This window comes from Leucopleurus acutus (assembly GCF_964270905.1).
Source record: "Leucopleurus acutus genome assembly, chromosome: 16".
NCBI lineage: Eukaryota > Metazoa > Chordata > Mammalia > Artiodactyla > Delphinidae > Leucopleurus > Leucopleurus acutus.
The window spans coordinates 73,573,894-73,587,683 of record NC_139158.1 but is presented as its reverse complement, the minus strand read 5'-3'; the positions used below and the strand labels follow the sequence as shown (position 1 = coordinate 73,587,683).

The window sequence follows — 13,790 nt, the reverse complement described above, 5'->3', positions numbered from 1 at the left end:
GCCTGCCCTGGCCTAAATGGTTCTCTCTCTCTCAACCTTCTCTGACCCTTTTAATCCATCCTGAAAGATGAGTAAGACCTCAACCCCCTAGCTGGCATTTTGGGGACTACTGCAACTTGGCCCTTGGCTACTTTTCCAACCATGGTTTTTGTTAACTCTCCTTATAAACAAGTGGACTCCAAGCCGGGCTCCAGCCTTCTCCTCGCCTCCTTATTTCCTCTTGTGTGGGATGCTCTCCCCTTACTCAACTTAATGAAATTGAGATCATTCTCATAAAGTTTTCAGGCCCACGGAAGATGTTTCACAAATGTTTATTATTTATTCCCTCCCACGGATCTTGTAAGTCCTAAAACTTAATGCCTCTGACATCACTCCCCAGCTGGCTTGAGCTCCCAGAAGAAAAAGCCCAGGAGAGATCCAGCTCGGTGTTTCCATGGTTGCCCAGCCCTGTGTTGGAATACGGTAAATACTTAATTTGTGAGTAGGTGATTGTTTTCTGGCTGCCCGCGATGCGCAGGGCTCCGCAGCAGGCACCGAGGCTCCAGACCGAGTCCCTGGTTGAGCGCAGGAGACACAACACCGAACGAGGGGAGTCTCGGCGTCGGGCCCCAGGGGGTCTCCCGAGCAGCGGAAGCGCACAGCGATGGGCCCCGCAGACGGCACAGGAGGACCGGCCCCCGGCCGCCTCCCCGCCCCCGACACCGCCCGCTCTCGGCCCTCAGCGGCTTCCGGCAGAACTGCCCCCCCCGTGGCGACGCTTGGCCTCGCACTTCCGGCAGGAGGATCCGGGCCTGGAGCTTCCGCGGCCGAGGTGAGTGGCCGCGCGGCGGCCCTTCTGCGCCCTCCCGGGGTCGGGGGGTGGACCCGGGCGGGGCTGGGAGCGGGATCCCGGCTTGGCAACGCGCGCCGCGGCTCGGGGCGCCCCGGGGAGCTCGTTATCCCGGGCCTCAGTGTCCCGGTCGTAGAGGGGTCCGGGCCTCCGACCGCCCGCGACGTGGTCCAGGCGGGCATCACGCGGCCCCGGCCCTGCCCTTGGAGAGGCCGCGTCCCGCGGTGGGGTGGGAGTCGGGGACGGGCAGTGAGCACGTGGACAAACAAGGAAACGTCAGGTAGTGGGAGGTGCCAGGAGGCTTAGGAGGGCTCCCCCTCGCCCAGGATGTTCAGCCAGGCACAGGTCTGTGGAGGAGTGTACCGGGCAGAAGGAACAGCAAATGCAGAGAAAGACACAGGCTTGATGTGTTGGACAAACGAGGGGCCAGCGTGGCGGGTGGGCGGGAGGGAAGATGAGGTTGCAGATATGGGCAGAGGCCAGAGGGTGGAAGGCCTTCCTCTTGGGCCTGCTGAGGAGTCAGGGTTAGCCCCAGAGGGCCTGGTCTGCTTTCTGTGCTCAGACCACCTCTGGGGCTGATTGGTGGACTCCAGGCTGTAGCGGGGGAGAGGAAGCAGGGACGCCAGTTAGGAGCCTCCTTGACTTTGAGAAGGTGCTCCGCGTGGGCTGGGGTGGGCATAGGGACTTTCTGCAGGTGGGGGACCTGGACTGGCTCGTGGAAGGAAGGGTAGGATTTGAACGGTGGAGGGAAGGCATGGCAGTGTTGGAGCAGGAACCCCACTGGAAGCCAGAAGGTGCAAGAAGTCGATTCACAGGAGGGTGCAGACTGCCCTGGCATGGGAGCCCTGGGGGAACCACAGGGAGGGAGTGCCAGGAGAAAGCTCCCTTAGTGCCAACACGCCCCGTGGTTGCCTGTGGGACATCAGCAGTCGATCTCAACAGGGAGCAGTTTTGCCCCCAGGTAACAGTTGGTGACACCTGGAGACATTTTTGGTTGTCACAGCTTGGGATGAGGGGGAAGGGATGCTACAGGCACCTAGTGCGCAGAGACCAGGGATCCAGTGCACAGGACAGGCCTTCTCCCAACAAAGAATTATCTGGCCCCAAATATCAATAATGCCAAAGTTGGGAAACATTGGTATAGAGGAAAGAGCATAGGCCTGAAGTTCTGTTAGATGTAGGTTTGGTGCCCCTGTGCTGCACTCTCTGGCTGGGGGAGAGGAGTCTGACTGTGAGGGCTGCAGGCAGAAGCAGAGAGGACCGTATAGGAGGCCAGTGCATTGTGTAGGGCAGGGAGCATGGTGACTCAGATGTAGTGGTGGAAGTCAGGAGATGGGACCTTATTGGGGATATTTTTTCAAGATAGAGGAGACAGTATTTGCTGATTGAATGTGGACCGAGGGAAAGAGAGGAGTCAAGGGTGAGAACAAGATTTCCGGCCTGAGTTACCAGGTGATGGTGCCCCTGGCTGAGGTGGGAAGAGGAGGTTTGGACGGAGGGTGGATTACTCCTGGAAAACAGGAGGCAGCCCTGGACAGGCTATGTGTGAGACACCTGATGTTAGATATTCAACCGAAAAGGACAAGGAGGCAGTTGGATATTCTTGTGGAGTTGAGGAGGTCGGAGAGAGGGATCCACACTGGGGAGATGTAAGCTCACATGTCAAGGAATGGGACCACATGAGATCACGTAGCACAGCGGTTCTCAACCCGCTGGATACAACACCTTCTTTTGAACGACAGATATTTTGGTAACAACCTCCCTTATTATCCGCAAAGGAAATTTATGGTTAATGAAAATGGCCTACGTATAATTTTTTTTTAAAAAATTGATGATCCCCTAACCATAATATATAAAAGGGAAATAAAAGGAAAATAATTGATGATAAAATGTTTCAATATGTGAGTTCCTGGGCCCTGCGAAGAAGCAATGGGCGCTCTCACCTCTGGTAGAGCCTCTGGGGGTATGAAAGCCACAGTGCAGGTGGCTGCAGCCATGTCGCGTTGGCAGCTTGAAAACCATGCCTGCTGTGTCTGCAGATGAGGTCGTTTTTCCAAACTGGGAACTCGTGGTACCGTTTTATCAAAAACAGTTCAGTCTCCCCTCAGTGTACATGGTATAGGTATTATTGGACATTTTAGTGCCTAGGAGACCCATGGAAAATTTACTTTGTGTTACATGTGAAACAGAGTTGGGTTGTAAGTTCAGGGAATTATAAATAGATCTTTCACCTCTGTGGATGTTGAAGTCATGCAGGGTGCCGAACAGTTCTTAGTTATGTGGACTGTCCTCCCATATTCCCGACTCACTAAAAGCTAAGAGAGTCTCCCCAAAACAGCACAGGTTTCCAGAGTTTCCTGAAGAGAGCCACAGCCTAGGGTGTCCTCTGGGCAAAACCTTGTGCCAGCTCCCAGTGTGCCTTGGGGGAGGAGACACGGTAAGCCAGGTTCCAGAGTACAGAACTGAATGTGATTTCTCCTTTTAGAAAGGACCAGGGGTGGGGGAGGTAAGGTATGTCTGATCGGATGGTTCTAGGAAGGCTTCCAGAAGGAGGCGGCATTTCAGCAGGGGGGGGAGTGTCTCAGAGGAGGAGATGAGGCAGCAGGTGGGTCACACTGGTCCCGGTACGCCTGGTCTCCCCGAGCCTGCGAGCCTACGTGCTCTGGACGCTCATTAGGCTTGGCTGGATTGATGGGGAGGCAGGGAGTGGTTCCCTCTGGCAAGACCCTCAGGCAGGCACTGCCTCCATGGGAGTGGTTGTTAGAGGCTAGGGCATGGGGGGTGTGGCTTTTCCGGTTTGGTTTTTGTTTTGGTTTGGTTTTTTTTTTTTTGTCATGAATTTATTTTTCTGGTAAAGGATGTAAACTATGGCATATAGACTTAGCTCAAATTCTGACTGACTGGTAGTCCACGCCCTAGTACTGACCAGTTCGTTTCCATCTTCTGAAAATCACATGCCCTTTCTTGCATCGAGCCATCAAACCATACAGGGAACGCACAGTGTGCCAGGTGGGTGTAAGCTGACATGGGCACTGTGGCTCCGGTGTGCTCGGAGTGCACAGCCCCTTGGGGGACACAGCCTCACACAAACACGATGAAGGAAAAGTAGGGGAGCCGTGGGAGCAGCCTGTATCTCAGGGGGGCCCATGGGGGGGGGGTGGTGCTCCCTGAGGAAATGCCATTTGAGCTGAAGATAAGTAGGATCTGCTGAGGAAGGAATGAAGGGTGGGCAGAGCGTTCAGCTCCCTGGGGCAGCAGGAAAGAGCCCGATGTGTTTGGGAAAAGGAAAGCCCTGTGGCAGGACGAGGACACCAACAGTCCGGCAGGGCGGAGCAGGCCTTTGTAGCCAGGGAAGGGTTTTGGTCTTTATCGTAGGAGCCTGGGAGCTACTGAAGGGATGCAGTCTTCTCTGACATGATCAGATTTACATTTTTAAAAGGTCACTTTGGTGGAAATCCATGGAGAACAGCTTGAAGTGACAGGAGAGTGGACGTGACAGGGAGCTGTGCGTCCTCAAGTGCTGTCCACTTCGCTCCACTCCCCGCGGGCCAGGGCTGGGGAGGACACATGGGTAGCCCTCCCCCTGCCAGAGCCACCGGAACGGCCTTTTCCTCTTTCTAGCCTCAGCCCTGGGGTCCGGCGAGTCGTGTACGCAGTTGATCATGGAGAGGGTCGGCTCGGGCCACCAGCCCCTTAGGTGAGAACAGAGTCTGGGGCTCAGGGGACGCTTCCCGATCATGGAGGCAGCGAGAGCGCCAGCCAGGAGACACGCTTGTTGAAAGTCGTGGGTCCAGCTCGACTGGCCCTTCCTGCGGGCCCTGCGGGCATCTTCAGGAGAGGTCCACCCCCACTGACCAGAGCCGGGGACCTGCAGCTTCCACGGATGGGGAGGTGGGCCCTCGACGTGGCCTTTGTGTGGAGGGCGGTGTTGACTCTGGGGCTGGTCCTTCTCTACTACTGCTTCTCCATCGGCATCACCTTCTACAACAAGTGGCTGACCAAGGTAAGGCGGGGGCCTCGCCCGCCCGGCCGGGTAGGAGATGGCTGTGGCCAGGGCTACAGCGCCCCCAGTATTAACAGCAGGGAGGCACGGGCTTCAACTAGTCACACTGGAAGCCACTCACACCAGTGACGCGACAGGGCCATACCAGGGATTCCCCTTAAATACTGGGATGGAGGGGAAATCAGGAGAGGGGGAGACACGCAGGATGAGCTGGGGAGCCGTGGGGTTCCTAAGGCCCCTTGTACACTGTGGCGCCCTCGTGAGCTGCTGAAGCAGCGCCCTGCCACCAGGTAGAGGCGAGGAGGGAGGCGGGAGGCGGGAGCCGGGGGCTGGCAGCAGGCAGTAACAGCACCGCCGTCTGTGCTCTGTGCTTGGGCTCCATACAGAGCTTCCACTTCCCCCTCTTCATGACCATGCTGCACCTGGCTGTGATCTTCCTGTTCTCTGCCCTGTCCAGGGCCCTGGTTCAGTGCTCCAGCCACAGGGCCCGCGTGGTGCTGAGCTGGACCGACTACCTCAGAAGAGTGGCTCCCACAGGTACGTGCCCGCGGGCTGGTCCGGGGAGGGCCCTGGAGGCAGGAGGGAGCTCGGGAAGCCAGAGGCCTGGACCAGAAGGAAGGAAGCCTCTGTGGCTTGAAGCTTAGGCTCTCCCGGCCACACTGCGGGGCGGGGATGGGGGGGGCCGTGCAGCAGTGGCTGGTTGTTCCCGCGCCCTTGAACACACACACCGAGCAGGTCCCAAGGCCTGGACACAGTAGTGAGCAGGGCACAGGGTGCCTGCCCTCGGGCGGCAGAGGGGGCGCCTGGGGGCCACGGGGCACGGGAGGATTTCCGGAGCAGGGGCTGAGTGGGCTGAGACCCGGAGGGGGAGTTGACGGGAGGCACTCGTGTGCCTGGGTGGGGTTGCGGCATGGGTAGGTCTGAGAGGGAACTGAAAGTGTCTCGAGAGGCTGAGGACTCAGCGTTGGTAAGAGGAAGGGGGAGAAAGGCGAACCGAGAAGGTGGCCGGGCCAGATCCTGGAGGGCCAGGTCCTCCGAGAGGAGTGTGTGTTTCATCCTGAGGGAGGCGGGAGCCACTCTGCAGAGTTTCCAGTCGGGGAGCGTCAGGGTCCGATTAACACCCCTCCCTCCTCAGGGGGATGTTCCAAGTGTTCAACAAGTGGGAGCCGCAGTAGCCGCAGCCAGTCAGGTGGAGGATTGCCGCCCCCTCCTCTTTTGGGGGGGCCAGGAGTTAACCCTTCAATTGCTGGGTAGAAAGGAAGGCGGGGAGGACCCCAGAGAAAGGCAGGCCTACAGGCCAAGGCAGGGGGCATTCGGGCGCCTCACGGAGAAGTGTGCTCACTGCGGGCACACCCGTACGGGCCTGCCCTGGCTGCGTGTCCGGTGGGGCCCGTGTCTCTGCAGCACTGGCAACGGCGCTTGACGTGGGCTTGTCCAACTGGAGCTTCCTCTACATCACCGTCTCACTGTGAGTACCGGCCACGCCCAGCACCGCCCTGGGGGCTCTCTGTCCAGCACCGTGTCTGTGTGCCCGGCCGACGGGCCAGCCATCACACTGCCCTCTGGGACCCAACCCCCTCGCTCTCTCCGCGCCTCCCTGGCACCCAGCAGCTCACCTGGAAGTCGCCAGCCTCTGCAGTGAGCCAGGCATGGAGGGGGTGTCGTGCCTCCCTGCGAGGTGGCCTGGGGAAGCCGGGGGTTCAGACGGAATGGTGACAGGGCAGCGGAGAAAGGGGCACAGAGGGGCAGGCGGAACAGTTATTTTCTTATCTCAGATTTTGCGCTTCAGTGAGCACAGCCTCTGCCTTCTCTCTTTCTCCCCTTCTCTCCTTCTTCCCGCCTCATCCTGGTCTGCACTGAGGGGTCGGTAAATACCAGGACTCAGGAAGCTCAGTTTCTCCCTGGTGATAAGCAGAGGCCTCTTAGGCATAGATTTCTTCCGATTAAAGGTCAGGTATCAGCCCAGATGACTCAGGCCGCCTTACTTTGGTCTTTGTATCCAGATTGCCCTGCTGCCCTCAGGGAAGTCAGGGGTCTCCTCCCGACCCTTTGCAGCCCACTGATTGGGCTGTGGGTCCGCGCCCCCAGCTGCAGCGGTGTGTCATGGGTGACTTCCCCTCGCAGGTACACGATGACCAAATCCTCGGCTGTCCTCTTCATCCTGATCTTCTCTCTGATCTTCAAGCTGGAGGAGCTGGTGAGGCCCCAACTTTTCTTGTGTTCCTCCTACCCCCACAGATGCTAAGAATAGCAAGGGGAACCTGAGCAGTGGCTTGTCACTGCGTGTGACCGAGGAGATAAGCCCAGCCCAGGTGGCGCTAACTAGCTGAGGAAAGACCTAGACACAGGGCGCTACTGAGAATATTTAGAAACCGGTATGGCAGGAGCAGTGACCAAAGGAGACAGGGTTCAAGGGGCAGCGGGTCCTGCGGGCTTCCCGCTGTACAGCAAGAGCCCTTTGCTCCCTGGGTCCGGGGGGGCCACTGGGGCCACGTGGGGACCTAGGACAGCTGTAGGGAAGCACTACCGTATTTCAGGATCTCGGTACATGCTGGCTGGATGTCAGCCCTGCTACACCGACGGGCAGGGGCTGGCCAGGACCCCAGGGTGCGGCAGGTAGAAGGGTGTCTCGCCCCAGGGGCAGCCAAGGTGGCTGCTGGCCCCCAAACTCTGGGTGTGAACCTGAGACCGCCAAGGTGGTTGCAACTGCTCCCCATCCTTTCAGCGTGCGGCGCTGGTCCTGGTGGTTCTTCTCATCGCCGGGGGCCTCTTCATGTTCACCTACAAGTCCACACAGTTCAACGCTGAGGGCTTTGCCTTGGTGCTGGGTGCCTCGTTCATCGGGGGTATTCGCTGGACACTCACGCAGATGCTCCTGCAGAAGGCGGAACTTGGTGAGTGCGGGGCCTAGGCGCCAGGCGGGGTGGAGGCGGGCCAGGCCTGATGGCTCGCCCGTGTCCCTTTCTGCAGGGCTCCAGAACCCCATCGACACCATGTTCCACCTGCAGCCGCTCATGTTTCTGGGGCTCTTCCCTCTCTTTGCCGTATTTGAAGGTACGTGGGGTCGTCCACCTCGGGGGCACCTCAGTGCAGCAAAGCTCCCATCCCCACCTCAAGCCTGTCACTGTGGTAGCTGCAGAGGTTACGGAGATCAGAGATGGTGGTCCCTTCCCTAGCAGTGCCTGGTTTGGGGGCTGGACAGACACTTAAACCAAATGGCTGGAATCCAGCATATAAATGCTACGTAGAAAGCGCATGTAGAATAAATACACCAGGCGGTGATGACGGTGAATGCAGACAGCCCTAAAGGTATGCCAGGGCTGTTCTGATCAATTTAAGCCTATTAACTCCTTTAATACTCCCCCAAAGCCTGTGTGCCAGTGCTGTTACTGCCCCATCGTGCAGATGACAGAAGCTGAGGCAGAGAGAAGTAGAGATGGCCTTGCCCAAGGTCCCATGGCTCATAAACACACCTGAATTTGGATCCAGCAGCTGGCTCCGGCGTCCTTCCTCTTAACCATGATGCGTTCTTTCTTTTAGAAGGAGCACAGGGTCATGAATTGCTCCAGGATGGTGGGGTGGAAAGGCAGGTCAAGGCTTCCCAGACAGTGCATTTTGGAGAATGAATGGGATTTTGACAGCCTGATGGGGGCGGGCGTCCCAGGAAGGGGGAACAGTAGGTTCAGACGTGGGGAGACGTGTCGGGGATTGGCCTTGGCCGAGTGCACAATTCTGGGGCAAGGGAGAGGGGGAGGGGAGAGGGCGGCACACAGGAGCCCGGGCAGGTGAGCAGCGTCTCCCAGAGCAGAGGCAGGATGATGTGTCTAGGCTGGGGGGCTGGGGGAAGGGGAGGCAGGGGGCCCACCGCCTTCCTTTCCCCAGTGTTTTGGAACGAGTCTTCGTCCCCTATCTGTTTATCCTTCCTCTCTGAGTGCCTTCTGTCCTCGGGGTTATTACAGAGAATTCCGTCCCACGTCCATTTAAGTTCCAAGCAGTGAAGTGTCTCAGACCTCTCGGAGAAAATTATTCTGCAGCTCCGCTGTCCAGGAAACCTGTTCTGCAGCCTCCTTTTTTCTTCCCTTTTAAAATCTCTCTCCATTCCTTCCTTATGCCCCCTTCACCAAACGCCACACTCTCCCTCCGTTCCTGGGTGTTCACACCATTCCCCGTCTCTGCAAACCCCCACCCGAGAGCCCCTGCTGGTCATCACTTAGCAGAGCTGCAGCGATTTAGCTCCTTTAATCTTTTCTGGTAAATTAATCCCCCAAGCGCCTTCATTACTTATGTTGCTCTTCCCCGAATTCCCTTCAATTTGCCAGCACCTTTGCCGTACTGCTGAGCCCAGCACCAGACAAGATGTCCTACCTCGGGAGGCTGTTTGCCCGGGGGGGACTGTCACTCTGCATTTCTTTGGTGCTTCCCCCCCCAAATCTCACAGGACTCGGCCAGTCTCCTGCTCCCACAGGCGTCCATTTGCTGAGTCGGGGGTTCAGCTTCACGCCTGCTTCTATACCAGGGGCCTTTCCTGCAGGGAAAGGAACCATTCTCTCAGATGGGCAGTGTCGGAGGGCCAAGGGTCCTCTGAAAGTCTAAGCGCAACTTGGTGCGTGGAGGCCTGTGTGGGTGTCTCTGGAACAAGGGGCCGTGGTTTTGTCAGGTCTTTGTACGCATGTGTGTTTACTTTTTGAGAACTGTTCATCAAATTATATTCTCCGGTCTAGTCCCAACCCTTTCATTTAATCAGTGGGGGAACTGTGGTCCAGAAAGGGGGCATGTCTTGGCTAAACCCCACAGCTTTGTAACTAAATGGAGAAGGTTTGTACAGATAAGAGTTTCATCCCTGTTTAGCGGTGACCCACCTGAAATTAAGGTACTCCTCCAGTGGCCCAGGACATTGACAGTCCTCATGTGATGGGCTGTCCCGTCTCTCTTTGGCCCACTGGGTATCACAGCTGCCAAGGCCACAGGAAGTCACCCTCCCTCACCCCTCCTCCCCCAAAGACGGGTAGGTACATGACGTGTGAAGGAGCAAGGCGCTTCTGCCCGATTTCCTCTGCAGTGCCAGCCCCCTCTACTCTAGCCCAGAGGCTCAGAAGCCTCCCCATCACTCCCTATAAGGATCTCTGGCTTGTATTGCCCCGGGGCTTCCCTGGTTTCCCCAAGTCTCAGGCCACCTCCGTGGGATTCTCTGACACCTTCCGTCCTTGTGCTCAGGGCCTCAGACAGGCAGCAGGTGCAGTGAGTGTGCAGTGCAGCAGAGGCAAAGCTCACCCGGCTGCTGGGTAGGGTGAGGCTGCCCAGGCAGGCACACCCAGGACATGGCCTCCCGCTCTCTCCTCCCATTGCTTCCAGGTCTCCATTTGTCCACATCTGAGAAAATCTTCCGTTTCCAGGACACAGGGCTGCTCCTGCGGGTACTTGGGAGCCTCTTCCTTGGCGGGATTCTCGCCTTTGGTTTGGGCTTCTCTGAGTTCCTCCTGGTCTCCAGAACCTCCAGCCTCACTCTCTCCATTGCTGGCATTTTTAAGGTACAGTCTTGGAGGTGACTCCAGCCCTGTCTTAGAGGGGAGACCCCTGAGGGTGTCCCAGCTCCTACATCCCAGAGCCCTGCAGAGAAGAGACGGAAGTGCCTAGTTAGGGTGCTGCGCACTCTGCTGTCACCTGCACTCCTTCCATCACCATGGCCCTGTGAGGTGGGGATGCACATCCCTGCTTCACAGATGGGGAAACAGACATGAAGAGCTGCTCGTACCCAAGGATATACAGCTAGGAGGTAGCCGAGTGGGATTCAAAGCCAGGTCTGACTCCACTAGTCCTGGGATGCATTTACGGTTTACCAAGAATGCCAGCTCTGGTCATTTGGCAGTGACCTGGAGCCAGGATTGAGAAGCCCCCAGTCAGACTCATTAGCGTAGAGTTCTGTGATTGATTGGTAATGTCTGCCATGGGCACAGTAAGGGATGGTTTTATCACGCATGCCTTGCGTTCGCCAATCCTGCCTTTACTGCTGTCCAGCAGCACCCCTACCCTCTCCTCTCATCACTTCTCCCCTTCCTTCCCCCACCCTCTCTCACTCCTTCCTGCTCAGGGCCATGGACCAGGCAGACACTGATACTGGAGCAGTGTTGCCTAAAGCCAGAAGTATAGGGTTCCCCGAGGGTCTTGCCAACCAAATGATGAGGCATAAGCTGTGCTTCTCAGAATGCATCATCTGACAGGTCCCATTTGCAGTCAGTGTGTACGAAAAACCCCGTGACCAGTGTGTGTCCTGTAGAGCCCAGTGTGACTTCATTCCCCTGTGGCAGCAGAGGCTCTCCATCTGCAGGTGCCTTCTGGAAGGGCAGCTTCCTCCACTCCTGTGGGCATGGCTGTGGGCTTGCTACCCTGTGCTCCCAGCCTGCATTTGTTTGCTAGTCCTGACAGCCCTGTGAAAAGCACCTCCTCCTGCTGCATCTCAGTAACACAAAGGGGGAAAAAGCGTCACAGGCTGGTTCGCTGAGCTTGGGGAGGCTCTGCCTTTGCCTTGCAGGCCAGCCTGCCCAGGCCCCGGGAGTTTTGGCAGGCCTGGCTCTACCCTGTGGGTGTGCCCGGGGCCGCTGCCCTCCACCTCCTCCTCCTGAGCACGTCCCCTTCCTGCAGGAAGTCTGCACTTTGCTGTTGGCAGCTCATCTGCTGGGCGATCAGATCAGTCTCTTGAACTGGCTGGGCTTCGCCCTCTGCCTCTCGGGAATATCCCTGCACATCGCCCTCAAAGCTCTGCATTCCAGAGGTAACCAGAGCCCGTCTCCTGATGACGTTCTCCCCGTGACTCTTAGCCCCACAGGCTCCCCTCCACCAGCCCTGCCAGGAAGACGCAGGTGGCTCTTGACTCCCCAAAGCAGTTGCAGTGTGGTCTGCACAGTTCAGCTGCCTCTGCACCGGCTGTCCCTCTCATTGAGGAAGTTTGCCTGGCGATTCGCCACCGCCACTCCTCCGAGAAGTCACAGGGACCGTCTCCGGGGGGTGGGTGGGGGCCTGGGAGCCTCAGCACATGCTCATGTCAGGCCACACCAAGAAAACCGGTACTGGGTCTGTAACTGGGCTTCCTCTGTCCTCAGGTGACAGCGGCCCTAAGCCCGTGAAGGGGCTGGGCTCCAGCCCCGACCTGGAGCTGCTGCTCCGGACCAGCCAGCCGGAGGAAGAGGACAACGAGGAGGAGGAGGGGCGCTTTGTGGCCCAGGGGCAGCAGTGATCAGCCGTGGGACAGCTTGGAAGCAGGCCGCTCCCCAGCCTTCACACCTGTCAGCAGCTCGGGGACCCGGGCGGCCCCTCCCAGCCTCTGGGGAGCAGCAGGCCGGGGTCTCCCAGGCTGGCCTCGAGAGCACGTGACCACGTGGTGGGCCAGGGCAGGGAGTTGGTCAAACGGGTGAGCACCAGGCCAGCCTCAGACCTGGCTGGAGCGGGGCCCAAGCGGTGCTGGCGTCACAGCCACTTGCCAGGCTCTGAGAGCCAAGGTGGTGATTTCAGAGGTATAACGGGTTTGGACTGTGGGCCAGTTAGGAACGGGAGATGGAGAAGATGGGGCCTCATCACCTGGAGAGCACCTTTTCTCAGAGAGCAGATCTATTTATAGTTTGGAAATAAAGGGTTTACGTCTGCCGGCCACCTTGTGTTGCCTGGAGGTATGCGGGCAGGCAGGGAGGCGTGGGCCTGACCTCTCCCCTCCTTTCCCTGCCTGGGGCCTTCCTGGGGAGACTGGTCATACTCCAGGCCTCCCATGTCTCTCGTGCTCCTGTTTGAGCCCCAGTGCCCTCTCTTAGGGCCCCACCACACCTGCAGGCAGGAAAAAATAGGTACTGAGTTTCATATCCTGGGGACTTTAATGCTTTCACAGCCTGATTTGAATATTGACTCTGTGACTTACTAGCTGTGTGACCTTAAGCAAATTATTAACCTCTCTGTACCACGGTTTTTTCATCTGTGAAGTGGGGATAATAATTATCTCAGAGTTGTTCTGAGGGTCAAGTCAATATTGGTAACAGATTAAACGTCATTTAAGTATGTATTTTGAAATTTCTTTAACAGCCACAGGACCGAGACCCTAAACGAGCGGCCGTGCTAGGATTCACGGCCAGGACTGTATGCCTACGTGCTTGTCCATGGACCATACACAGAAGGGTTATGGGCCTCTGGGACCTGGGCCTTCTGCTCACCTACCTTGGGCAAGTCGCACCACCCCTCTAGACTGCAGTCCTCTTTATAAAATGGAGAGGGAGGAGGTGAGATGCCAGCTCTGATGTGCGATGGTTCTGAGGCCTGGTCTGCTCCTGTGAGCTGTTCCCCTGCCTTGTGAGAGCTGCTGGCCAGTGGTCCTTCCGGGCACAAGTGCTTTTAGGCACTCACAGCAGGTGGCGCCATTGCACCATGCTTCGGCTCCTGAAACTGCCCGACCTGCCGCCACTATCCAAACTCAGGCAGGGGTCGTGGGAGGAGGACCCACCCTGGTGTCTTCCGGTAGAGAGACTAGGACGGGACTTGTTGTGAATTGTTCTAATCAGATCAGAGCCACACCAGCCCAGTCCATCAAGCCTAGGAGAGCGTTCATACTTTAGAAGTGGGTCAGCAAACTTTCTCTGTAAAGGGCCAGATAGTAAATATTTTCCATCTGGGGGCCATATGGTCCCTGTCGCAGCTGCTCAGGTCTGCTGTTGTAGCAGGAAAGCAGCCACAGACAGAGATACAGAAGCGAAAGGGCATGGCTGCGTTCCAGTGGAAGTTGCTTATAAAACCAGGGATCAGCTTGTCGGCTGGAGTTTGCCAGCCCCTGCTGTGGAGGAGTCCTTAAGAACGACTGAGTCCCACTCTCCGTCTTACGGCTGGGGAAACTGAGGCCCAGGAGGGCGCAGTGACTAGCCTGAGGTCTCCAGAGCCTCTGGCTCAGGAGGAATTAGAACCAAGGTCTCCTGCTACCAATTCAGC

At 57.6% G+C, this 13,790-nt stretch overlaps 1 protein-coding gene across 3 annotated transcripts; it reads left to right on the top strand.

The window, feature by feature from the left end:
* Nucleotides 1-765: 765 nt before the first annotated feature.
* On the top strand, nt 766-12,938 carry SLC35H1 (solute carrier family 35 member H1). 3 transcript variants are annotated; one of them, XM_082857029.1, is made up of 11 exons: nt 797-811; nt 3,759-3,838; nt 4,451-4,832; nt 5,219-5,369; nt 6,237-6,300; nt 6,957-7,029; nt 7,558-7,726; nt 7,803-7,886; nt 10,185-10,360; nt 11,472-11,601; nt 11,930-12,938. In XM_082857029.1, exons 3-11 carry the CDS (start codon nt 4,713-4,715, stop codon nt 12,061-12,063), a joined length of 1,101 nt encoding a protein of 366 aa, XP_082713155.1. In that variant the 5' UTR covers nt 797-811; nt 3,759-3,838; nt 4,451-4,712; the 3' UTR covers nt 12,064-12,938. The 3 variants fall into 3 exon arrangements, with proteins under 3 accessions (XP_082713156.1, XP_082713155.1, XP_082713154.1); XM_082857030.1 differs by lacking the exon at nt 3,759-3,838 and having other exon boundaries at nt 766-811; XM_082857028.1 differs by lacking the exon at nt 797-811 and having other exon boundaries at nt 1,650-3,838.
* Nucleotides 12,939-13,790: the final 852 nt, after the last annotated feature.

Excerpts from the sequence above, each read along its gene's own strand:
- SLC35H1 (XM_082857030.1), top strand. The coding sequence starts at position 4,713 with ATGGGGAGGTGGGCCCTCGACGTGGCCTTTGTGTGGAGGGCGGTGTTG. Across the intron at positions 6,301-6,956 it reads CTCTACATCACCGTCTCACT|GTACACGATGACCAAATCCT; the intron begins GTGAGTACCGGC and ends TTCCCCTCGCAG. Across the intron at positions 7,030-7,557 it reads TCTTCAAGCTGGAGGAGCTG|CGTGCGGCGCTGGTCCTGGT; the intron begins GTGAGGCCCCAA and ends CCATCCTTTCAG.